Here is a 23,116-nt window from a genome sequence, read left to right as displayed (position 1 = left end):
AATGAAGAAACGTTCATTATGCTCTAGCTTCCTTCTCCCTTTGTTTGTCCAATAGAGCCTGCTTCTCATTCGCAGCCTATTGTCAAGTTCGAGCGCATCAGCTCGTGGTCTCACGCCATCTATTCCGTCCTCCCGTCTGACTCACCTGAGAGATGGTGATGTATGCTCTGGCGGGTGGACTATTCGTACCGTCCCTTGAACCCAACTGCAGACCTGCCGCTTTGATTTCCGCGGGATCATCAAAGATATTTTCGGCACTCGAGTCAAAGACGGATCGCATAAGGCTGAGGAACTGGAAGAGGGGGGGGTGAGTCGAGATCCATCAAACGAATGGAAAGGTCTTGGAACGCAACTCACTCGTTCGGTCTTACAGAACTGTAAGAAAGAGCAGGAGGAGAAGATTCGTCAGTGGATGTTGTACTGATTGACAGTCGCTGACTGAACCCACCTTTGGCACCGAATCCGTCGCCATCAATCTGAAGATATAATTTTGGATTCTCTCGTACAGCTTCACAAGCGTCTGCAATTGACTCGCTTGGACTGCTGAACCGCCAACCGCACTGGGTTCCAAATGCCCTTTGGACGCGGCGTCCTTGTCGGCAGTGACAGTGTTCATAAATGAGATGAGCTCGGCTCGGAGATTGTGGTCAATGTTGAGCTCGCACGGGGAAGCAGGAGCCAAGTAGGCTAAGGATTTATGTGTCAGCAGGATCCCCGAGAAGACACGCCGGGACACGACTATCGCCTCGCCGATGTCGCGCCACAGCGCTCACTATTGTAGATCACAAAGGCCATGGCGATCAGATCCTGATGATGCTTTTCCAGCGCTTGATGCCCTACGGCACGTTGACCTTTACCGACGCCAGGCATGGCGACCGCACTGGAAGTGGTGTTGAATCTTCGTCTGAAATCCGAGGTATCGAGCCAGAAACTGAGATTCTCTTCACAGAAATTTGCTCTGAGGAATTCCCTAAACAGACTTCGGATAGCAGGTTCCTCGAGAATATGTTTCAGTCGAGCAGTGTGTGAATCCTTGACGAGCATGTCTTTATCGCCCAACGTCATTTCGCTGAAATCGGATCTCAACCTATCGGTGAGAGAGGGTCGACGACCGAGTGCAGAAGGAGGCGTCGAACTGTCATCTGTCGAGTGCGATGGTCTCGGCGTCTTGCTGGATAGCTTGTCTTGAGCGTGAAGGTCGGATTTGGATACTGCCGCAGAGTTGGACCCAGGCGTCGGCTTGACGTGGCCCTCCCATCGGGCTACTGACATGCCGTCTCGGGTGACTTTGTACACCGCTTTGCACGTCGCACGGTACTCTGCTTCTTGCTAGAAAGGGGGGGGGGGGGGGGGGCAGTGCGAGGTCAGAAAGGATGAACAGACCGTCGATGACTCACCATGATGGCACCTGCTCCACCACCCGCTCCGCCGCCTCTGACAACCGCCACGAAATCGGTGTCTCGCATCCTCCCCGTGTCACTGTATAAAGCGATGAAACCATACCTGACGAAATGAGCGGCTAGTTCTGCAGCTTCGTCAGGTCCAACAGATGTCGAAAAGTCGAGTAACCAATCCACGGCCAAGAGCGCAGGGAAGATGTACTCGTCTGCACCGTTCCCATTGTTTCCCTTCTTGTCCACTCGTTTACGCAGGATCATCCCTTGTGAACTATCAATCTCTTCACCAGGGATGACAGATGACTTGGCATACCACCTTGATCTTGTCAACGCCTCGACGTCGTCATCGGAGAGAGTCGTTGCATTGGGCTCCCGACCGACGAATCGTCGCCAGAGGACCTCGATGACTGATTTCGTGATGATGATCTCATCGTCTGCGGATCTCCGTTCGAGGTGTAAGAGTTTCATACAGATGGGTTGCTGTGCGAATAATCGGAGGGTATGATCCGCATTGATTCCGTTCTTGGTGATGAATCGTTCGAGAATATGTAGACCCTTAGGCGTGATCATGTAGACGCCACGCTCTTTGAAATCGATCGACTTGAGATCCGCGGCGTTCTCAATGAGGTGAGAGTCCATGAAATGTTGACATATCCCCTTGGCCATTTCGCGTGTCATGGAAAAGGTCGTGGTGGTGGTCGTCGTAACGATTCGAGAGGGGTCTTTTGGATCGGGCACACGTTGGGATTGAGAGAATTTGAGCGAAGCGAGGTTGGCGGCCGCTTCATCGCTGTGGACAATAGGGTGTGAGCGGGTTGTGAAAGGGGTGGGAAGCGACAGAGCGTTCAGCCCGACTTACCAGATGAAGCTGTTGGGGTATGTTTTGAGGAAACTTCGATGATTCTCAAGCGGCAAGGAGATGATGAGGGTGGAGAAGAGGTCATGGGTGTCCTGAAGGGGGTGTGTGAGCTGGCTGAGTCGAGTGAGATGCAACTCACCTTGACATATGGTTTTCCCCTTCGGGTGGTCTTCATCAAGTGGGAGTGGGAGGTCGACATGGTGGCGAGGGGATGTGGTGGTTGGGGGCCTGGCCTGGATCCGAGTGAGGCGAGGCGAGGCGTGAAGATGAGATGTTGAGGATGGTGAGAGACGGTGGCGATGGACAGTACAGAGACGATGCCTTTATGTCCCTTTCAAAGGGGGTTGATGGAGTCGCTTGAGGAGTCAGGTCAAAGGAGCTTGGACCGAGGGGGGAAAGGTGCTTCGGAAGGGCTGTCGTGCAGGGATAGTCTTTGTATGTGTCTGTGTTCTGCTCGATGCGCTGCTGCAGAGAGTGAGAGAAGCTGTGAGGGTGAGATGGAAGACGGGACGTATGATCAAGCACAAGTGAGAGAGAGAGTGTGTGTGAGAGAGTGAGCGAGTGAATGAGATTGAATGAGTAGATGATGAAGTATCCTCCTCCCAATCTGAAACACATACATGTTTCCCCCTTTAGACGACGCATTGATCCCCCCTTCCCCTTCCCCCTCTCTTCCCCATTCCATGCACTCGCCCAAAAAAGCACCAGTGAACCGCCGTCAAATCTGTATGAAGCTGAAACAAGCTGCCGATGCTGAGCCATCTCCCAGAACAATAGTACACCAGTAGCTGAGATGATGTTTTTTTGGGCGAGGTGGTAGTTGGGGGAAGCGAGATCTGATAACGCAGAACAAAAAGGATAACCTTCTCTCTCTCCCACCTGGTGGGAGTCGTTGGCTTGGCTCTTGTGTTAGGTTTTCCGTTGGAATTACATATTAGTCCTTTTGGTGTTGTGTGGCGAACGTGGCGTGTGGCGGCCAGAAAATCTGCGGATGTCATGATGAACAGTGTCCCTACAGACAAGAGCAGGATGAGCGAGGCACCAAATCCATCACCAAAAGGAAGCTCTTGATGACGATCATGTCTATTCTGTTCGGACATCAACCATTTTTTTTCTCCCAAGATGCTATCCTGACGTACATACCTAACCTGTAGGTTATAATCACCGCCCTTCCGAGCCAGTCCCACATATTTGCCAAGTGGATCATATAGTTCATGACCTACACACACTACCGAGTATGTTCCCCATCAATGAGCGGATGGATGGATGGTACCTTTTTGCTGCAGCAAATCCCAGACGAACCTCATCTATCACGTGGTCTCTGTGCTCTCAGAAGGCGACGTAAGCACACACACACACACACATACCTATACACAACTCTCCGAGGCGGTCTTGGCCGTGCCGATGGGGCGACCGTCCACTCGGTCTCGTCGCGCCCCGAGGACCGCCCCCCCCCCCCCTGATTCGTCATCTCTCCCTTTTCTCTTCCATTAGGATTCAAAAGCTAATGTTCATTACAACATCGTCCCCATCCCCCCGGTGGATTACTGATCACCTAGTCCAAAGGGGGTCATTTCGCTGGAATCGTGAGAATCGCTGGAATCAAAATGACGGCATCCCCCATGAAGTCATACTCCCCCTCTCCCTCTGCTCCCCCGCCCGCCGCCCTCCCTCCTCCCTCCACCCACGATTCCAGCAAAACCTCGCAGTCTTTTTGAGACCCCATCTCTAGTCTCTTCTCTACTTTCACTCTCTCTTTCCCACCTCCTGTCTCGACCTCCACCGTCGCCACCACCCACCAGCTTCAGTATATATAGACAGAGGCAGACATCGACTCCATCGTCCTTTTGACTTCCTTGCATCCCCATCTGTCTCCTTCACTCAACCTACTGTGGGACACTCACTCTCCCCCGATCTCGCCCCCTTCTTCAGGACCTCCACCTCGTTCCGCATCCGACGGGGTCTCCTCCTCCGGGTATGGATTCATCCTACGCTAGACAACAATCCGCTCATCATCGATCTCAACTCACAACGTTACTATCCACCTTTCCATCCAGTGCTCCTCCCCACACCACTCAATCTCAAATGTTTCAAGTCCCTCGCGTCAACACCGGATCATCCTTGAACACGACACTCGGTACTTCCCTCGATGGACGATCGCTCTCCACTCATATCGCTACCACCAACCCTACTTCTTCTTCTCCTTCTTCCTCCTCCTCCCCCTTTGGGCCTAGTGCCCGATCCGATCGACCGAACCGATCATCGGGTCAACAACAAACCAAAGTCTCGAGAGACACACCTGATTCGCCTCCCTCTACGCATGTCGCTGCCAACGAACTATCCCTCTCGACTCAGGGCATTTCACCAACGTGTGGAAACGCCTTTTCCATCGCGACCGAACCTGGTTCAGCGATCACCTCAGGCTCGCAGTCCTTGTCAGGTTCATTGACAGGCACTACCATTGACACACCTATCCCTTCACCCGCTCCGCGACTACCCACACCACTCCATAAATCGCCTATCGACTTTATCGATTCCCTCAACATGGGTCTCAAGGGCTCACCCGATTACCCCTTGCCATCCCAATCCTATGGCGGTTCAGTCGATGCCAATGGCGTCTTCAACGACGCTTACACCATGCTGTCTCAATGGACTCCAGGTTACGGCTTTGGATCCCTCGCGGTTCCCCCGCATGGCCATGCTCCCCAGAACACGTTTGCCTTTGTGGCGGATTCACTCAACATGAACAGAACGAATGAGTAATGGCATGTCCTGGCTGGAGCTGACCATCTTTTCCTCTCAAGACGACAAGCCCATGCCTATCTCGACGGATCCCTATGATGCCCAACTGTTCCACCCTGCCCCATCTTACCCATCATCGTATCCTGGAGCTCGACCCCAGGCAGTCAGCGGGAAAGAAATCGGCATCGATCCAGGCGTCTTAGGTGGCTTTCACAACGTTTCTACCGGTGCTCATGTGGCAGATGACGCAGAGGTACGTGTAGTCGCCACTAGATCCTGAAAACAACATCAGCTGACTGAGTTGTGGCACCTCATCAGACTGACCCGGCATCCCCCGCACTTCGACCCATCTCTCCTCATGAGACGATCCCTGATCCGCCCGGCGTGCGACGAAGCTCTCGACCCAAACTCCGCCCTCGATCCGACTCTTACCTCAACAAGCTCAGACAATCTTCGAACAAGTCGATTTTGGAGGAGGATGAAGATCACGATGATGATGATGATGATGATAAAATCATGCGAGACGAAGCCGATTCGCCGGAACGACTCGAACCCATTGATATGGCTGATGAGGACGAGCTTGAGCAGCTCAGATTATTGGAAATGGGCGGACCGGCAATGAAGAAAGATAAAAGGAGGTGAGGCAGAGCATATCTGGCATCGAGACCCGACACACTAACAGGAGGCCACAGACTCCAAAACAAGCTCGCCCAGAGATCTTTCCGTGCCAGATCGAGAATTGTCCGACGAGAAGTGAGTTGAAGCACAGCGTCTCAGCCAGAATTTACCTGGCTGACTCCTCGACAAGGCCGCCAACCACCTCGCAGACGTCGAAGTGAAAACGGTCAATCAGATGGAAGAGCTCAAACTTCTCCGTATCATGGTTGAAAACCTGCGCAAAGAGAATCTCGAACTCAAACGAAGATTCAGTGAAGACTTCCCCATGCCCTCTCCCACCATCAGTAAGAGCGGCAGCGGCAGGAAACGAAAGGCCTCAGGGCCTTAGAGGTCGATATTCTAGCGGAACGATTTCAAGGTACTGCCCCCTTGATGCTCCACCTCGATACTCAAAACATATACTTTAAAACGTCGTCTCAAAGACGACACAAGGCATCATGGCGGCCGAAACGAAGCTTGTGTAACATCACTATTGTGTGAAAAACGTGTACGATCCTTGCAGGCGTTGGAATGGAAGTGGTCTCGAGGACTTGTCAAGGGATGCTTGGGCGTCTGGACCAAACAAGTGGTCGTCTCCCAGACTTACCTCCTTGTGAAGAATTTCAAACAAGGTCTCGACTGTAATGGGAAATGTCAGGAGAAGAGTCGACAGAGACGGGGGTTTTGACTTTTGTATCATGTTTGATGATTAGGGTGGGAGAGATGGGAGGGCCGAGCTGTATCTTCATAACTGTATATGCATATTGTATCCGATCAGCCATGATATTCAGCTCTGACCCTGCTTGTGCGTCTCATCGCTTGCTGTTGTTGCCATGTAAGAGCTCCCTTCCACGCGCAGAGAAATGCTTCATGACTTGTATCTCGCTCGCTCGGGCCTCACGAGCTGCAGGAGACAGGTCGGTCGTTGATACTCCGGTTGTCGATACTCCCGTAGTTTCGTCCGAGGAAGAAGAAGTGACAGCCTCTGTCTCTGTTTTGTTCGAGGACGCGGATTCGCCATAGCGTACGTTATCGGCGACTCGTTGAAAGACTTTGGCTAGACCTTCATAAGTATTCGCTACGGCCTCTGCTTCGTGTTTGTCGGAACCAGGGAGTGAAGAAAGAGCGGTGCGAATGAACGAGGCATTTTCTTCCATCTCACCTACGAACTATAGGGGGGAAGGAGCAATTGAGCAGTCAGCCGAAGCGCCTCCTGGTGGGTACTTGGATGGGATGGGGATGCGATGATGAGGGATTTGAGAGATGAAAGACGGTCGGAAATACCGACTCACCCTGTATGCTTTTGGTATGACCGCTTCGAATCCACTACTGAACCCTTTCAAAGCGTCCGGTCGAGATCTCGCTAGTTCCTTGACGAGGGCTTCGGCGGTTTCAGGTGAATGAGCGTGAGCAGCTGAAAGGTGAGAGAAAGTCGTCAGCGAGCAATCATGAAGATGCAACGAGCGTTCAGCCCAGCAGGGGAGAGGATAGACAGGAAACCGGCCCTCATCTAGGGCTCAAGTCTGTCTGATGGCTCGCTGGCCCCCCTTCCCCCTTTTCCTTCGCTCGACAATTACTACCTCACCTAACACCATCAACACTGCCAATCCCGTGGTCCCTTTATTGATCCCTCCATAAGCCATCTTGAGCGCACTGGCCGCACCCTGTCCAGCACCACGCATCACTTCGACCAAGAGTCCTCTGTGGCCCTCTGAATCAGATTGTCCAGATAAGACCGAGGCGACGTCCTGGAGGATACTCTCATGGGACGATTCGGTGGAAAGATAGATCATCGGATCGTAGCCTTCTTTCGCCGGTCCCCCAATCACACAACCATCTATGAATGGCATTTGATGTTCCTTCAACAACTTTCCAATAGATTCCACTGTCCCTGGAGAAATGGCATTGGCATCGATATACACTGGCGGAGGAGAGTCTTTGCTCAGAGGTGGGAGATGCTCGAGGACCGCTCTCGCCATGTCTAACGCAGCAGAAGGAGGTAAGATGGAGATAATGATATCTGATCGAGCGACCAGCTCGGATAACTCTACGTCGACGAGTCCGGCACTCCTAGCTCGATCTTTCGTCGCTTTTGATCGACCTGCCAAAGACGTCAAAAGCTCAAGGTTGGGCACTCGGGTATGAAGTGTCCAAGCCAGAGAGGCTCCCATAGCACCAGGATAGAGGATGCCGATGGTTCTGTAAGGCATGTTCAGCGTGTCAAGGAGGGTCCTCTGAATTCAAGGTAATGACCAGTGTATCGCTTCTTGTCCTGATGGATGAACGTAGATCCACTTGAATGCATATATTTTGCATCCATCCCCACCTCGCGCCGGGCCCTCTCTCCCGTCGCCGTGATCCCGGACTTGACCGTCTCCTGTCGGCTCTTGCCTCGATCTATCAGCTAGCTATTGGGGTTTTGGGTCAAAGTGGCCATTCTCAGGAGACAGGTCTTCAGAGCAAGAGCTGGCAAGGAGGCTTCTCAGTGTACCTGCAGTGACGATAGACAAACCTTCACTGAGCTACATAATGAGCCCTCTGTACAGCATGAGACTTGTACATAGCGGCCATACCAGAAACGAAGAGTCACGTGATCTCACACGATGTATCCAAAAAAATTCAGAAATATACGTTTCATTCACCATATCGTCACTACATATCAGTACTGCCATTTACCAACCACAAGCATGCGCTGACACTGGTCAAGCATCGACGCTTGTTGACATGACTGTCCCCGCCGAAATAACTGTGACACCTGAAGATGCGACCTTTCCAGGTCCATTCGAAGGTATGTCGACCCTTCCATCTCCTCCTATGTCCTTTCGAGTTCTACCTCGTCCTGATATCATTTTTAGGTCCTGAAAAACTCCTTGAAGTATGGTTCGCGCCTTCCTTCGACCTTTTACCTGAACCTTCAACGCCCTTGAAGAAACGTGTCCCGACCCATGAACTGGACAAACTCGACCTCTCGTCTACAAATGGAGAATCGGGTGATGGGGCTGCGACAGGAGGCATAGGAAGCAGTGTCAAACGAAAAGGTTTACGGATCGTCCCGCGTGCAGTATGGGAAGAAATGCTGGATATAGTCAAGTGCAAGGTCTTGAGTGTGGTAGAAGGTGATGAGCTGGATGCGTACTTGCTGAGGTAGGTCTATTAGATCTCCCCTCGACCGGCTCGCGCTGGTCCAGCGACTTTTTTTTTGATATATCATATACTGACCAAAAATCGTTTCAAAGCGAATCATCGCTCTTTGTCGCTCCTCACGTGTTGATCCTCAAGACTTGCGGAACAACGTTGAACCTGTTGGGGTTACATAGGATCATCGAAATTGCCAGAGAATACTGTGGATTCACCAACATATGGAGGTGGGCTCTTCGACCTCTTCACTCATCCTATGACCCTTGCTGATTCTTGTCAGATGTTTCTACTCTCGGAAATCCTTCTTCTTCCCTGAGAGACAAAGTGGACCACATAAGGATTGGCGGGACGAAGTCACCTTTCTAGATAGTGTCTTTTGTGAGCGAGCTGCGTCGTTGTTTTGGATCGGCGGAATGAGCTCACCCACACTCTCTACCTTTGCCCTTAGGCTCCGCTGGATCCGCCTACACTGTAGGACCTATGAACCGGGACCATTGGCTCTTGTACCTCACGTCCCCGGACACCCTTCCTCTCCTCCCTTCCGACTCTTCTTTATCCAACTCATCATTCCGACTCTCTCTCCCTTGCCCTGGCAGGCCACCACCCACGTATCAGGATCAAACGTTGGAGATCCTCATGACTCATCTATCTCCGTCTGCTCGAGCTCCATTCTTCCACGCAGAGGCTACATCGTCAGGATCATCATTGACAGGGCATGAGCTCGGCCTCGGTATCTCCACTCGACTAGGGATCGACAAGCTTTTCCCTGCATATGAAACAACGCTTGACAGTTATGGTTTTGACCCATGTGGATACAGTGCCAATGCAGTCATTGGCAGCGGTATGCCAGAAGCCTCGAGTGTGCCTGGTAAACCTGGTGGAGGATACTTTACGATTCACGTGACGCCAGAAGAAGGATGGTCTTACGCTTCATTCGAATGCAACGTTCCGCTACCTATGGCTTCGAGCTCCTCAACTCCCTCTATCACACCTTCCTCATCGAATGATTCGGTATCCCGACCTCACTTGACTCAACTGATACGAAACGTTGTGGGCATCTTTCAACCCTCTCGACTCAGCATCACCCTCTTCGTCTCGACGCCTCCTTCTTCTTCTTCTTCTTCTTCTTCGTCTTCAGGTACCGATCAAGGCCCAACATCAACAAGCGAGACGGAAGCTAGGGCTTGGCAGGCTTTCAGTATGGACTTGCTTGGGGAAGGGTACACCAGAAAGGATAGAATAGGGTACGAGTTTGACGGGTACGATTTGGTCTTTGCGTGCTTTGAGAAGAGAGGCTGGGTCGAGGAAAAGGTGCAGTGAGACCGGGCCCCGAGGCATCGCGCGGGCACATACATTTTGTAGCTTATTCTCTCGAGGGCTAAGGGAGCGGACAATCATTGCGTACCATAGATGGATACATAGATCATGGACTACGCCGCAGCCGAATAGTAAGACACCGAGACTCCGTGCCCGCCGCCCATCTGAATCAAACATCTGTGGCACCACCGCTGCCATGTCAACAGGTTTGTGCAACCAACCTTTCTTCCATTCGGATCCGAATTCGAACACCTATAAAATTCGAATGAAACGTCATGACAGTCGAGTGAACTGAAATTCTTCTTCGTGCTCATCCGTCTATACAAGTGTCTGTTCAAGTCGACCGAGTGCAGCTGCGTCAATCTTGTTTGGCTTAAATCAAACGAGAAAAGACAATCAGGAAGATTTGATGAACACCTGCAAGGTCCGCTGAACCTGTCACCATGTCACAAGATTTTGACGTCCCATTGTCGAACACTAGAGTGAGTGACTGAGGACCAAGAGTGCTAGCCAATCTCAAAGGCGCTTGGGGGCTCAGTGGGGGATCGAGACTGACTTTCTCCTTCGCTTGCTGTAGAACGTCACCATCGTCGCTCATGTCGATCATGGCAAGACCAGTTTCGCCGATTCCCTCTTGTCCTCCAACAACATCATCTCTTCTCGTATGGCTGGAAAATTGAGATTTCTAGATTCAAGAGAGGATGAACAGGAGCGAGGGATCACCATGGAGAGTAGTGCGGTGAGAGAAGATTTTCCCGTTCAGTCCTGCGAATTTCGGGTGCTGATGCCCCTTGGATAGGTGTCCTTGAGATTCGACATGATGAGAACTGGGTCCGGAGGATGTAAGTTCAACGACGGTCGAAAGGCGGGATTCGCCTCGGCTGACGCGTTCCACTCGGACCTCCATGCAGCCTCTACGTCTAAACATCTCTGCAACGTCATTGATACACCGGGCCATGTCGACTTTGCATCGGAAGTATCGACCGCCTCGAGACTATGTGATGGCGCTCTGGTCCTCGTAGACGTGTGGGAAGGTGTTCAAACGCAAACTATTTCGGTCCTTCGACAATGCTGGATCGATCGACTCAGACCCGTATTAGTCATCAACAAGATGGATAGATTGATCACTGAGCTCAAGTTGAGCCCTATCGAAGCGTATCACCATCTGTCAAGATTGATCGAGCAGGTCAACGCCGTCATGGGTAGTTTCTACGCTTCGGAACGGATGGAAGACGATCTAAGATGGAGAGAAGAGAGGGAAAAGAGATTAGCAGAGCGAGCTACGAGAGAAGGGGATGAACCAATGGACGCAAACGGATCAAAAGGAGAAGGAGAAGCAGGAGAGGGAGCCGAAGGCGATACAGAAGCGGGATACGAAGAAAAGGAAGACGAGGATCTCTACTTTGCTCCTGAACGTGGAAATGTCCTGTTCGCCTCTGCCATCGATGGCTGGGCTTTCCGACTGGGAAAGTTTGCAAGATTGTACGCGGAGAAACTCGGTGTCAAGGAAGGCAATCTCAGGCGAGCGTTGTGGGGGGATTATTTCCTTGATCCAAAGACGAAAAGGGTGGTAGGGAGGAAGAAGCTAGCTGGAAGGGCTTTGAAACCTTTGTTCGTCCAGTTCGTCCTGGAGAATATATGGAAAGTGTACGAGACGCTCCTGGGAGATTAGTAAGTGGTGGAAAGTCCATGAGCAGGCGTGGGTGAGATCACTCATGATCACACACTCAGCAACCCCGACGCAGTGACCAAGATCGTTTCCGCACTCAATGTCCGAGTCTCACCACGAGATGTCAAATCCAAAGACACGCGTAATCTCCTCACGTTGATCATGCAACAATGGCTCCCACTCTCCACCGCTACATTCCAAGCTGTTGTCGACATCATTCCTCCTCCAGATGTCGCTCAAACACAGAGGATGCCATTCATGTTACTTCCCGAGCTAGCAGTAGCTTCGTCGACGCCTTTACAGCCTCAAAACACGCTCGAAGAGGGACTTTACTCCTGCGTCCGGGACGTCGAGGCCCAGGTCGTAGGGTACGTCAGTAAAATGTTCGCAGTGGCCCGAGGAGATCTACCAGAGTTCAGAAAGAGGGAAATGACGGCGGAGGAGATGAGACAGAGAGGCAAAGAAGAGAGGGAGAAGAGAGCAGCCGCTGCGGCTGTATCGTCAGCCGCGGGTAGTGTGCCCCAGGCTCATTCCAACGGGATCTCAATCGACGGTATAGAAGGTCTCACCGGTTCCCTACAAGACTTATCCGTCGGTCCGCCCTCTGAATTACAGAAGAGTGACTCGGACCGAGCTCAAGATATAGAGATCAATGACCAAGCTGAATCATCTGAGGTACTCTTGGCATTCTCTAGGATTTTCTCTGGGACAATCAGACGCAATACGAAGCTTCTAGCGACTCTGCCCAAGTATTCGCCTGATCTCCCACCGGATCACCCTCGAAATATCAAGTTTGTGAAAACGGTTCATGTCAAGGAAGTGTACATGATGATGGGTCGGGAGCTTGTAGCTGTGGGTCAGGTCCAAGCTGGACAAGTGTGCGCCATCGCAGGCATGGAAGGTATCGTCCATCGGAACGCGACTCTGTGGGCACCATCTTCGCTTGGACTGCAGGAGGATACGCAGCCTGAGAAGTTGGTCAATCTAGCGGGAGTCATTACACAGGTGAGTGTGACGGGTCTCTCTCCGTGCAAGAAACTGAATCGGGACGTGCTTCGCAGGCTTCACCCATCGTTCGTGTCGCTCTTGAACCGGAAAACCCAGCCGATATGCCTAAACTCGTCAAAGGTCTTCAAATCCTGGACCAGTCGGATCCTTGCGCAGAGTATCTGGTACAAGAGACTGGTGAACACGTCATTTTGACTGCTGGAGAGCTCCATTTGGAGGTAAGCATGTCGCTTGGGAACCAGGACTTGGGCTGATTGGGCGGCATCGTCTACCAGAGATGTCTCAAAGACCTTCGGGAAAGGTTCGCAAAGTGTCCTATACAGCGATCTCAAACCATCGTCCCGTTCCGTGAGACTGCGGTCAGAGGCGTGGGTAAGTGTGATGTTATTCCCACGAGGAAATGTGAACTGAGGCAGTGCCACTCAGACATGGCGCCGCCAAAGACAGCTGGCATGCCCCGAGGAACCGTCCAGACTAACCTACTAGGGATCCTCACATATACGATACGCGCGATACCACTCCCACCCGCCATCTCGGAATTCTTACTTTCTCACACCACGACCATCCGACGACTGGTATCCCAACACACCGCTCAGGCCGACGACAGATCGGAAGACGATCATGCAGACGTCGACGTCGATGCAGATGGCACCGCGGAGCAGACTCACACTCAAGCGCAGGAACAGGCTCGATCCTTGACGCCTGAGCAATTCTGGGAAGAGTTGGAAGCGGTTTGTAGGAAAGCTGGAGGAGAGTGGGTTGGCGCGGCAGATCGCATCTGGAGCTTTGGACCAAAGCGTATGGGAAGTTGTCTCTTGTTGGATCCTCAGGACACTCAACAGCTCAGGTCAGTCGCGAGACACGCACCGTTGAACAAACGATATTGACGCCGTGTCGATGTCAGACTCCGAGGGCGCAGTCAGCTCATCGCCAAAGCAAGAGCAGAAGGAGCGACGGCGGAACAGGCTCTCGCCACGACTGAATCTGCGGTAGTGGACCAACAAATGGCCACGTTGGGAGACCATTTGGGATCATCTCCGGTGGACGAGACGACTTTGGACGAAGCGATGAAGGGTCAAGGCTTGCCAGCTGATGCCACCAAGGCTGATTTGAGATTATTACAAGATTTCGAAACGTCGATCGAAGCCGGGTTCCAGATGGCAACGTTTCAGGGTCCGCTCTGTGCGGAGCCAGTCGTCGGCATGGCTTGGGTGGTCGAGAAGATTGAGATACAGAGGGACTCTGAGGGTGAGTTGTGGCTTCGTACGACGATAATTACGGTGAGCAGAGATAGTTGATGACGCTCTCTCTCCGTAGGGAACAACAACAGCCGGATGTCTGCGGTCGTTGGTGCACTCATCTCATCAGTACGCGAAGCTTGCAGGAATGGAATGCTCGATTGGTCACCTCGAATCAAGCTAGCCATGTATACATGCGACATTCAAGCTTCTACGGATGTCCTCGGTAAGGTCTACGCGGTGGTTGCTCGTCGTCGAGGACGGATCGTCTCTGAAGAAATGAAGGAAGGTACATCCTTCTTCACGATCAGGGCCATGTTGCCCGTCATCGAATCTTTCGGCTTCGCCGATGGTGAGTCTCGATTGAGGCGTTTGTCCAAAGAGTTGTAGAAGCGGCGCCGGGAGAATAACGTGGCTGACGCCAGGATCTCTTCCGCCCCCCCTTTTTTTCTCGGATTCAGAAATTCGCAAGCGAACTTCTGGAGCTGCATCACCTCAATTGATCTTTAGTGGATTTGAGACGTTGGATCTCGATCCATTCTGGGTTCCAACGACTGTAGAAGAGTTGGAAGATCTGGGTGAAAAGGCTGATAGGGCCAATGTGGCAAAGTTGTACGTTGACAACGTGAGGAAACGGAAAGGAATGTTTGTAGAGAAGAAATTGGTAGAAGCCGCGGAGAAACAGCGGACGTTGAAGCGATGAGGGGAGAGAGAGATATGTGGGATGAACAAAGTCTCGGCGCAGCACAAGACATCCATGCCGTGCGCACTGTTCAGGAGTTTGAGTTGGCTGGACAAGGTATCAGTGCCACTGGCGTCATCATCCTGTCGGATTCGACCGGCGGATCCGGGACCGGAACTGCGAGAGGGAGAGATCTTCAGACGATCCATGAGATCGCCCAAGGGAAAAAGAGGGTTGGGGGGTTTTCTGCCTTGGTATGTAAGACACGGGCTTTCCAGATTTAGTTGGTAAATAATAAAATCATTCACACGATGTCCGTGTGCTTCGTCTGGGGATCGTATAGGGTGCAAACAGAAGAGAGTGGATAGCTCGGTATCACGTTGTCGAAAATTGAAGACGTAAGTCGCCTGGCACTCGCTTGGAAATGCGGTCAAGATCTGGCGCAGGGAGTGAGTGTCCTTCATAACAGTGGCGGGCATTTTGTTGCATTTGGGCTTTGGCTATTCAGTCAAGAGGATTTTGAATGTTACATGAGTCCTCCTAGCGGGTCGCGATACGCTGTGCATTTTGCTTGGTGTCTTCTCTCGTCACGACGCTGCACATCGCCCGCATCGTCCTTCCTTCTTGCTGCCTTTCTTTTTTTTAAGATTGAGTCCAGAGGTCGATCACTGATATGAGTGCACACCAAGGGAGGAAAGTAGCGCGGAAATTTTTGGCCTTAGGCACGTCACTAAAGGATGAAACCACGATGATCTGTCGTTCCCTGTGCTGATTATGTGTACAGTGTTTACGAGCACAGGATCACATCCAGTGCGTCCCCCCCCCCCTCCCCTCGGGCATCTTGTCGTGATCGACAGAACGGGAATGAGAAATGAAAAATGGGGTCCGCATCTGCGCCTCTGATGTGATGTACCTCTTTCAGATCTCCGACGAGTGTTGACCGCACTGTCTGCTTCTCTGTGTTTCTACCTCTTCTCACCCGTCAAACTATTGATTGGTCTCTCGTCCCACTCTATCTTTCGGACCAGTCAACCCCCTAGGGTTACTTGATTAGTCATACCTTCAGCGCCTCGCCCTATCCCATGGAAATGCCCTCCTCAGACCCAACCCCTGAGAGGCCACCATTGCAGATTACATCAAGGATGAGTGTGAAGGCGAAAGGGAAAAGGGTTTTGAAGAACAGGGCGAAAAAGGAGAAAAAAACGCCATGATGCGCGCGCCGAATCAATCCTGTTCTCATTTTCTTTCTGCCTCATAATAGACGCCTGCCTGACCTGCTTTGCCGGCACATCAGTTCTTTGCCTCTCACGCCGTGCTGTCTGTGTTTGCTGGAACTATTTGCGCCCGATGCACATCTCTCGCCTTCTTGCACACACGCAGGAACGCACACGTAAAAAGGTTTGTTTTTATTTTTCCCTTCACCTCGTCGCCTCTTTCAATCTAACGATCATCATTGTAAAAAAAGTTGCGCCGCTTTCGTCTGAGCTGATGCCGGGCTGCTGCTGCTGCTCACACACAGCCTTTCGGTCATCTCCACGAGCGCCATTGACTTGGCTCGTGTCTCACCTATTTTACGCCTTGGAAAGCCTTTCGGGCCAGTCGGTCGATCGCGGAATTTGTCTGCAAAGGGGCAGGAAGGGAGGGAGGGAGGCAAATGAGAAGATCTCTCTCTCTCTCTCCCTCCCACAGCTCTTGTGGCCACCTCCCCTTTTCTCCCTCACATCTACTATAATCTGCCTCTTTTGATTCCTTGCCGCCACGCCTCTTATGCTAGAACAAGTCAAGAGAGCATCGAGGTGAGATTACCAGAAGAAAACGCCTCTTGTGGATTTTCCTTTCCATGGGCATTATTTGTGCCTGCTTGCTGCTTTGGATCGTGCTGTATACCCCTTCCTCTCCCCCTTCTGAACGGTAGTCGTCTATAGCCCAACTATTGGGTTCAGCCCACCCACCCTTCTGTCAATTTCCTCGTTTTTTTTATATTTTCATTAGTTACAAACCCTCAAGAAACCCCGTTCAATACAGACAGTCCTGGGACCTGTCTATGACCGACATCCTGTGCGTGCGTTCAAAGCCAAACGGGATCTGTCAGACTGGGTCATCAGGTGTCCACTAGGTGACTAGGTGGGGGACCTTGACTTCAGAAGAACAACACAGGATACAGAGAAGGAGAAACGCCCGCAGAAACAAACGGACAGAGAGGAGGGACAGACGCTTGCTTTTTTGTTCGACATTATCTATTCTTGGCTCTTTACGATCAATTGGTCCATGCGACGCCATTCTGAGATTGTACCGCCCCACTATTGCAGCATCAGCTGTTGATCCCATCGACACGTACATACCCAGCGTACGTCTGGGCGTCACCCAAGTGGAAAGAGGCTCGGGGGGAAAACGGCAAGAGAGACAGACGGAGAGAGCGAGAGAGCGAGAGAGCCAGAGATAGAGAGAGGCACAGAATTCCTGTTGGATGGATAATCACCTAAAGTCCTCCGCCGACTGGGATACCCACAAAGACGACAGGGAATAGAGGAACTTCTGGTGAGACAGAACGACTCTGATTTCGGAAGCCGTCAACACCTGTCTCCCTGTATCATAACCCTTTGAAAGACATACCAGTCAGTGTCTCGTCTCTCACCTCGTTCGACTCAACATCCGAACCCAAACCCTGACTTCTCCCCCTTCGTCGATCAGATGATCAGCAGTTGATCTTCCTTCGGCTTATTTTTCCCCTAAAAGGTGTCAGACCAAAGCCATCTCCGTTGATCCTCCTTGGAGGGGGGTCCAGCTTTCTCCTATTGGTTTCGCTACCTCCTTGGATCTCACGAATTGGTAGAAACGGCTGGCGCCCATCGACGAGCACGAGTTGAACACTCCCCAAATCATTATTCAGCCTCGACATCCCAACATTCAATTCATCGTCCAAGACGCTAAAAAGAAGCTTCCTCCAAGCAAAGAGTGGATCAGGAACATTCCACGCACACCAAACGGAAGAGTCAGCATCTGTGTGCGTGGTGTAGCACTTGTGATCCATCCTATCGCCTCCACACCTTCCTTCCATCAAAGGGATCGTCGACGCACGACGACGCGATAGAGAGAGTAGCCATCGACAGGTTGTGTTGGCGAGAGATCTGCGTGAGTAGCATTTCAGTCACTCCCTTTCTCACGACGCTGATCTACTCTCTCTCTCCGTTCTCCTGGTCCTTCATCCACCCATCCATTCATCTTCAATCATCCCTCATGACGATCCACGCGATCCCCATTCACCGCATGCTTTTCCCTGTCGCCACTTACCATATCCCTTTGGCTCAACATGTCATCCATCTGCACCTCTTCCGGGCATACTCGTATCCCTTTCACGACTCTGCTTCTTTCTCGGCCCATCGCTCTATCCTCACATCCCTTCACTCTTTCGTGATCGTCCTTGAACCATTTCGCCCCTTCCTTACACCGTCTTGGCTCAACTGGGTCCTACCCTACCTTTGGGATATACCCATCTCTCTTCTTTCGTCCTCTAATCTACATTATCCCTTTCTCTTCTTCCACTCTTTGCCCCTGCACATCCCACGATGCCCTCTGCCAATGCCTCCGCAACCTCGCGCCGTCGATCCAGTAGCCGAGCGACCACCAAACCTAGGCGTGTCGAGGTCACCACTTCGGCATCCTCTACATCCAGGAAAAGGGCACAGCGACACCGCAACCGCATCGCATCAACATCAAGCAAGTCAAGCGGTACAACCAATCGGCATTCATCTATGACGATGAGCTTGATCACAGATCTACGACCTCGGACAACACCACCGCCCGTAAATTCGTCACCCATGACGACCCTTATCAGACCTTCCTCCTCCCATGTGCTCGACTCTCCCATCGACTCGCCAGTCAGCCTCGGTCCGGGATACAAACCCGGCAAGATGGCCAATCCAAGGCGTCAATCGAGATTTGATCCTATCGGTCGGGAGGACGATTTGGAGGAGGATGGCTATGATGAGTTGGGTTCAAGACATCCACTAAGAAGAATGGATGAGAGCCAGAGGAGATCTTCTGAAATCAGTCTTCCTGGAGTGAAAGCATTGTTCGGCTCCATCAACGGTGGGTCATGACGCCCTGCCTGCTGTGCACATGTCCGACGCTAACGTTTTCGCTCATCTCAGATCGCCCCCCGACTCCCTCATCGGCATCCCAATCACTTCTCTACGGCTCCTCGCTGCCTTCACTTCGACCTGACTCGTCAGAATCATCCTCCCCGTCAACCGTGAGGACAACTCGTTATACCTCTGTCGGATCCCTTAGCTCAGGTGTCGCGGATTCTTTCTCAACTATATCGTCCAACTCTGGATGGTGGGCGCCTGACTATGAACGGTCTGCATCCAGTTCTGGACCTTCGTCGGCGTCTGGGCCGTCCAACGCGCGAGGCTCTTGGTCGTCCACGTCGCCTCGTCATCGCATGTCTGTGTCTCATGAGCCCAGTCCATCATATCTCGATGAGTATTACGACAAGCGTCGACGATCAGATCAGACGTCTTCGCAAAAGGACCCAGAGGAGCTTGCCAGGCTCAAATGGGCCTCACAGAACAGAAATGCCTCTTATCCTACCAGTGGGTCGTTCAGTGCATCTGGACCACTACGTGCCATGTTACATCCTCCTCAATCCTCGTCAGCTGGCATGTCCACGACTCGGTCGACAGACCCTTACCCCCATCCATCATTTTCTTCGCCTCTCACTCCTCACAACGAACTAGGTGAATTCCCATTCGAGCGTCGTCCACCGGTCCCCCGGAATCTGTCAATTGTCGGTGGGCAACTCGCCCAGTCTTTTGCAGATCTGAGTGCATCAGAGAGACAAGAGATGCCCCCACCCTTGTCACGATCTGGATCCCGCGGTGGCCCAACAGATTCGAGCGCTCAATCTCCCCGCGATCCGATCCGTCACCATCAGGGCGTTGTTAGTCCTCGATCAATGACGAGGACGCCGAGCCATCAGCGACTTTCGCCTTTATCACCTCAACCGCCAAAGACTGCTCCGCCTCTCACCGGAAGCATATCTGATCAATCTGAACATGCTCGACTCCGTTCAGTTGGACAACCAGAGACACCAGGAGCCACACGACACGGTATTGATCGCCGATCTTCCTTGTCTGAACTAATTCGTTCAAAGACTGGTGATGATTTGGCCATGGCTCAAGGGCGATTCACACCGGGCAGACCCTTTGGACTGGCCTCCGATCCTTCACTGCCGACGATGAGAAGGCCCGAAGGTCCATCTGCAACCCCGCTGGAACGAGCGTCATTGAGTGATACATCCATCATCCTCACCGGTTGGAATCCAGATCACGAAGCAGACGAGGTCGATGAGCGACCTCATATGGGAGCTCGCAAGCGATCAGCCGACGAACGCGATCACTACGCTGGACCGTTTGACGCTCCTAGACCGTCGCCTCACGGTCCTCCTCGACAGAGCTCTTATACGCGGGAAAAGAAGTCGACGAGGGATGGAATGCGAGGCATGGATATTTTGGCAGAGAGCGCGAGGAGAATGTCGGAAGCGGAATCGAGAAGTGCATCGCCGGGCAAACGGAGTAGCCCAGTGAAAGCTCCTCCTACACCTGGAGCATTCACTTCGAGTAAGGTCGCCAATGGAGTCGTCCGTTCTGCTGGTGCGGGACCTCGTTATCCCTGCGAATTTTGCCCCAAGACATTCTCGCGTCCGAGTTCGCTGAAGATTCACCGTTTTTCTCGTGAGTCTAGCTCCATTACCATATCTGATCTGCAAACTGATCCCGTCGTCTTAGATACCGGTGAACGACCATTTATTTGCAAAGAGCCTTCGTGCGGGCGAAGCTTCTCGGTCCAATCCAATCTGAAGCGGCATGCCAAGGTCCATCTCCTCCAGCCTTCTGCTGGCGGGAGGATTCAACATCCACCATATACCTCGCCTCGCCGCGCGGCGGGTACTTTACCAGGGGCCCCGTACCCCGGTCACAGCTATGGCGCGCAGAGCAGGGATGGACGCTTGGCGAATCTCTCTCCAATGGCAGGTCATGCTGACGCTATGGACGAAGACGAAGTGGAAGATGAGGAGGAAGATCCAGAATTAGACGAAGAGTATGACGAGCTGGCGGAGGATGGAGAAGATTGAGGACACGTACGTGTATAGAATCGTGTCAAATTGGGTTATTCTCGATGGCTCGTGGGGTGGACGAAAGACTGTAGTATACGGATCAGGTCGATTGTGTCTAATCTAAAAAGAGGTCAATGTGACTCAAATGTCTTGATGTATCCATCCATGTATCGGTCTATGATCCTATAGCTGCTCAAGACGTGTTTACAAAGGAGATTTTGGTATTATTTTGCCACTCCGAGCTTCGGAGAGCTCAACGGAATAGCATTTTGCATCGGGCCAAGGTCTAGCTCGTCAACACTTGAGAGTGGACAGTGTGGACGAGTATCGCCGTGCGAGTGAGAGACACGCGCAAGATGTCGTGCGGCAAGGATCTCTTGCTGTTGGTCTGGGTCCACGGGTGAGCTTGCACAGGCAGATGTCGAGCGCGCATTCCGCTCGATAACGGTGCGATGGCCTTACCGTCCTGTCAATTGCGGTGGTTCTCATGTCGATTATCCGGCTCTAGCAAGCTTGCAAGAGAAGGCTGACTCGCTCACGACCCAGATTCAAAGGCAATGAAGTGACTTTCGAATCGTTCCCTGATCGTGAGCATCCCTCTCAGTTGGCTTTTCACCCGATCCCATCGGCACTCCTTCCTCTTTGTCCACCAATTTGTCCTAGTGAGCGAGGCTGACGAGCAACAAAGGCATAAAACATCTTCTCGAGACGACTCACCCATCTCTCAAGATCGTGTCAAAGGTTTTTCCAGCCTATCAAACACGGGGAGAGCTGGTCAGGGCACTACTCTGGATCCCCACCTGTACATTGCTGACTTGTGTCCTCTCCAGAATGCCGCAACGCTGGCCTTTGTAGATTGGTTGACTTCACTCGTCGTGGAGTTGGAAAATGATCATGGAGCTGGTGGAGGAGCGGGCAAAGCACGAATCGTGCTAATGGGCCATTCGTGAGCCTTCGGTCGCTGTCTTGAGATGTCGCTTTAACAGCGGCCCCTGCTCTAGTATGGGAGGACTCTTGATTGCCGATGCTGCGCGGGATATCGTGGCTAATACTAGACCTGGAGCGCCGCTGTGGCCTCAAATTATCGGCGTGATGGGTCAGTACTGAGCTACATTAGGGTGAAGGGGCTGCTGCTAACATGGATCATGACCTTCAGCATTTGATACACCGGTAGGTCCCAGAACAGAAATGGAAAGGCTGACCAGCCCATCAGTATCTTGGCCTGCATCCTGTGAGCACTATCAAGGTCATATCATTTGATGCTAAAAGTCTGCTCGTCCCCAATAGCATACATTTGTGAGTCACATCCACCACCTCTATGCCATCTCGTCGGCGCTCATTTCTTCCCAGAAACATGGATTGTCAACCGCCGCCGGGTACTATGAGCAAGCCAAAAACATAGCCTCCGCGGCCGGGATGCTATCCCCATTGGCGATTGGTCTTGGAGTTGGGAAGTGGGGAAAGAGGGAAGATTCGACCGAGACAGGTCCGACTAGAGCACAAACATCTGCCGGGACGTCCAAGACGACGAGTACAGATACCTCTATCCCGCAATCTGCATCTAGCACCGAGCCCACAAAGTCGAGCAATTGGACGATTCCTCGGATACCGACGCCATCCACAAAAGCGCTTTATGGACTCGGTGCGGTCGCTCTCGGCGCTGCGGCTGCTGGCACGGCTTACTATCGACGAGAAGACTTTTTGACCGGTTGGAAGTGGGGATACGAGCACATGACATTTGTGAAGAATCTGTGGGATGGTGAAGCCATGACAAAGCGGTTGGATGATCTATATAATCTGGACACGGAGCACGGCGTGCGGTTCTGGAAGTGAGTAGTGTCGTCCACATTTGCACAGAAGCCGATTGCTCGAATGACCAGACTGACGCCACGAACCTGTCTTTCAGCTTCTACACATATCTTCCCGCTTCTCAACCGAAGCACTTGACATCCCGAACATTTATCATTCTTCCGTCCACCTCTCATCCCCTCTATCCTCGCTTTAGACCAGCTTCTAATTCGCTCGCTTCGGACGAAGTCTCTGCCCATATGGGCATGTTCAACGCAAAGACCAACGATGGATTCTATGATCTAGGTTTGGAAGTAATGAGAGGAATGGGGGAACGCGTGGAGGAGGCCGGAGTGGGTACCAAGACACACACGGCGTGTTGGGGCGTCTCGGAAGAGCTGGAGGAGGCTTTGACAAAAGAGTATCCTTCTGAAAAGGATGCGCTCGGCAATGGCTGGAGAGTGGAGGATCAAGATGGAAAGGTTGTCTGGGTAGATGAGTAG

General features: G+C 52.2%; 9 protein-coding genes across 9 annotated transcripts; 6 read left to right on the top strand and 3 right to left on the bottom strand.

The window, feature by feature from the left end:
• Nucleotides 1-97: 97 nt before the first annotated feature.
• BD324DRAFT_608874 (regulator of G protein signaling domain-domain-containing protein) lies at nucleotides 98-2,455 on the bottom strand (the record flags this gene model as incomplete). Its single annotated transcript, XM_022014127.1, has 7 exons — nucleotides 98-292; nucleotides 358-375; nucleotides 449-687; nucleotides 774-1,329; nucleotides 1,398-2,187; nucleotides 2,257-2,348; nucleotides 2,396-2,455. The coding sequence occupies 7 exons, from the start codon at nucleotides 2,453-2,455 to the stop codon at nucleotides 98-100; spliced, it is 1,950 nt and encodes a 649-aa protein (XP_021870949.1).
• BD324DRAFT_475999 (hypothetical protein) lies at nucleotides 2,197-3,153 on the bottom strand. The gene is made up of 2 exons (XM_022012891.1): nucleotides 2,396-3,153; nucleotides 2,197-2,348 (listed from the first exon to the last, which is right to left on the bottom strand). The coding sequence occupies exon 1, from the start codon at nucleotides 3,016-3,018 to the stop codon at nucleotides 2,431-2,433; it is 588 nt and encodes a 195-aa protein (XP_021870948.1). The 5' UTR covers nucleotides 3,019-3,153; the 3' UTR covers nucleotides 2,197-2,348; nucleotides 2,396-2,430.
• A 1,080-nt stretch (nucleotides 3,154-4,233) lies between these two features.
• BD324DRAFT_651355 (hypothetical protein) lies at nucleotides 4,234-5,019 on the top strand (the record flags this gene model as incomplete). Its single annotated transcript, XM_022018322.1, has 1 exon — nucleotides 4,234-5,019. One exon carries the CDS (start codon nucleotides 4,234-4,236, stop codon nucleotides 5,017-5,019), a length of 786 nt encoding a protein of 261 aa, XP_021870947.1.
• Nucleotides 4,859-6,155, top strand: BD324DRAFT_475854 (hypothetical protein). Its single transcript, XM_022012890.1, has 4 exons — nucleotides 4,859-5,251; nucleotides 5,317-5,636; nucleotides 5,691-5,751; nucleotides 5,807-6,155. The coding sequence occupies exons 1-4, from the start codon at nucleotides 5,012-5,014 to the stop codon at nucleotides 6,002-6,004; spliced, it is 819 nt and encodes a 272-aa protein (XP_021870946.1). The 5' UTR covers nucleotides 4,859-5,011; the 3' UTR covers nucleotides 6,005-6,155.
• Nucleotides 6,156-6,398: 243 nt separating this feature from the next.
• On the bottom strand, nucleotides 6,399-7,945 carry BD324DRAFT_627528 (hypothetical protein). Its single transcript, XM_022016007.1, has 3 exons — nucleotides 7,241-7,945; nucleotides 6,948-7,069; nucleotides 6,399-6,824 (listed from the first exon to the last, which is right to left on the bottom strand). Exons 1-3 carry the CDS (start codon nucleotides 7,863-7,865, stop codon nucleotides 6,468-6,470), a joined length of 1,104 nt encoding a protein of 367 aa, XP_021870945.1. The 5' UTR covers nucleotides 7,866-7,945; the 3' UTR covers nucleotides 6,399-6,467.
• A 434-nt stretch (nucleotides 7,946-8,379) lies between these two features.
• On the top strand, nucleotides 8,380-10,113 carry BD324DRAFT_651352 (S-adenosylmethionine decarboxylase; the record flags this gene model as incomplete). The annotated part of the gene is made up of 5 exons (XM_022018321.1): nucleotides 8,380-8,443; nucleotides 8,511-8,799; nucleotides 8,892-9,020; nucleotides 9,074-9,171; nucleotides 9,242-10,113. The coding sequence occupies 5 exons, from the start codon at nucleotides 8,380-8,382 to the stop codon at nucleotides 10,111-10,113; spliced, it is 1,452 nt and encodes a 483-aa protein (XP_021870944.1).
• A 175-nt stretch (nucleotides 10,114-10,288) lies between these two features.
• Nucleotides 10,289-15,202, top strand: BD324DRAFT_475716 (translation elongation factor 2). The gene is made up of 10 exons (XM_022012889.1): nucleotides 10,289-10,592; nucleotides 10,688-10,849; nucleotides 10,910-11,781; nucleotides 11,842-12,784; nucleotides 12,841-13,005; nucleotides 13,063-13,159; nucleotides 13,214-13,634; nucleotides 13,692-14,035; nucleotides 14,105-14,377; nucleotides 14,487-15,202. The coding sequence occupies exons 1-10, from the start codon at nucleotides 10,554-10,556 to the stop codon at nucleotides 14,726-14,728; spliced, it is 3,558 nt and encodes a 1,185-aa protein (XP_021870943.1). The 5' UTR covers nucleotides 10,289-10,553; the 3' UTR covers nucleotides 14,729-15,202.
• A 3,071-nt stretch (nucleotides 15,203-18,273) lies between these two features.
• Nucleotides 18,274-20,843, top strand: BD324DRAFT_651350 (hypothetical protein; the record flags this gene model as incomplete). The annotated part of the gene is made up of 3 exons (XM_022018320.1): nucleotides 18,274-18,796; nucleotides 18,859-20,442; nucleotides 20,497-20,843. The coding sequence occupies 3 exons, from the start codon at nucleotides 18,274-18,276 to the stop codon at nucleotides 20,841-20,843; spliced, it is 2,454 nt and encodes an 817-aa protein (XP_021870942.1).
• A 338-nt stretch (nucleotides 20,844-21,181) lies between these two features.
• BD324DRAFT_651349 (hypothetical protein) lies at nucleotides 21,182-23,116 on the top strand (the record flags this gene model as incomplete). Its single annotated transcript, XM_022018319.1, has 10 exons — nucleotides 21,182-21,225; nucleotides 21,372-21,412; nucleotides 21,514-21,599; nucleotides 21,656-21,771; nucleotides 21,827-21,921; nucleotides 21,982-21,995; nucleotides 22,039-22,056; nucleotides 22,113-22,121; nucleotides 22,176-22,654; nucleotides 22,732-23,116. 10 exons carry the CDS (start codon nucleotides 21,182-21,184, stop codon nucleotides 23,114-23,116), a joined length of 1,287 nt encoding a protein of 428 aa, XP_021870941.1.

The sequence above is a fragment of the Kockovaella imperatae genome (assembly GCF_002102565.1).
Source record: "Kockovaella imperatae strain NRRL Y-17943 chromosome Unknown BD324scaffold_7, whole genome shotgun sequence".
Lineage (NCBI taxonomy): Eukaryota > Fungi > Basidiomycota > Tremellomycetes > Tremellales > Cuniculitremaceae > Kockovaella > Kockovaella imperatae.
Note: the sequence above shows the minus strand (reverse complement) of the source record. Positions and strands in the feature narration are given on the sequence as shown.

What these genes read in the sequence shown, in the direction of transcription:
- BD324DRAFT_475999 (XM_022012891.1), bottom strand. Translation starts at nt 3,018, where the DNA reads ATGGCTCAGCATCGGCAGCTTGTTTCAGCTTCATACAGATTTGACGGC.
- BD324DRAFT_475854 (XM_022012890.1), top strand. Translation starts at nt 5,012, where the DNA reads ATGAGTAATGGCATGTCCTGGCTGGAGCTGACCATCTTTTCCTCTCAA. An exon ending in ATGTGGCAGATGACGCAGAG is followed by an intron (nt 5,252 to 5,316) that starts GTACGTGTAGTC and finishes GCACCTCATCAG; the next exon opens with ACTGACCCGGCATCCCCCGC. An exon ending in ATGAAGAAAGATAAAAGGAG is followed by an intron (nt 5,637 to 5,690) that starts GTGAGGCAGAGC and finishes AGGAGGCCACAG; the next exon opens with ACTCCAAAACAAGCTCGCCC.
- BD324DRAFT_627528 (XM_022016007.1), bottom strand. Translation starts at nt 7,865, where the DNA reads ATGCCTTACAGAACCATCGGCATCCTCTATCCTGGTGCTATGGGAGCC. An exon ending in GGCAGTGTTGATGGTGTTAG is followed by an intron (nt 7,070 to 7,240) that starts GTGAGGTAGTAA and finishes CTCACCTTTCAG; the next exon opens with CTGCTCACGCTCATTCACCT. An exon ending in TCATACCAAAAGCATACAGG is followed by an intron (nt 6,825 to 6,947) that starts GTGAGTCGGTAT and finishes TCCCCCCTATAG; the next exon opens with TTCGTAGGTGAGATGGAAGA.
- BD324DRAFT_475716 (XM_022012889.1), top strand. Translation starts at nt 10,554, where the DNA reads ATGTCACAAGATTTTGACGTCCCATTGTCGAACACTAGA. An exon ending in TCCCATTGTCGAACACTAGA is followed by an intron (nt 10,593 to 10,687) that starts GTGAGTGACTGA and finishes CGCTTGCTGTAG; the next exon opens with AACGTCACCATCGTCGCTCA. An exon ending in GATACAGAGGGACTCTGAGG is followed by an intron (nt 14,036 to 14,104) that starts GTGAGTTGTGGC and finishes CTCTCTCCGTAG; the next exon opens with GGAACAACAACAGCCGGATG.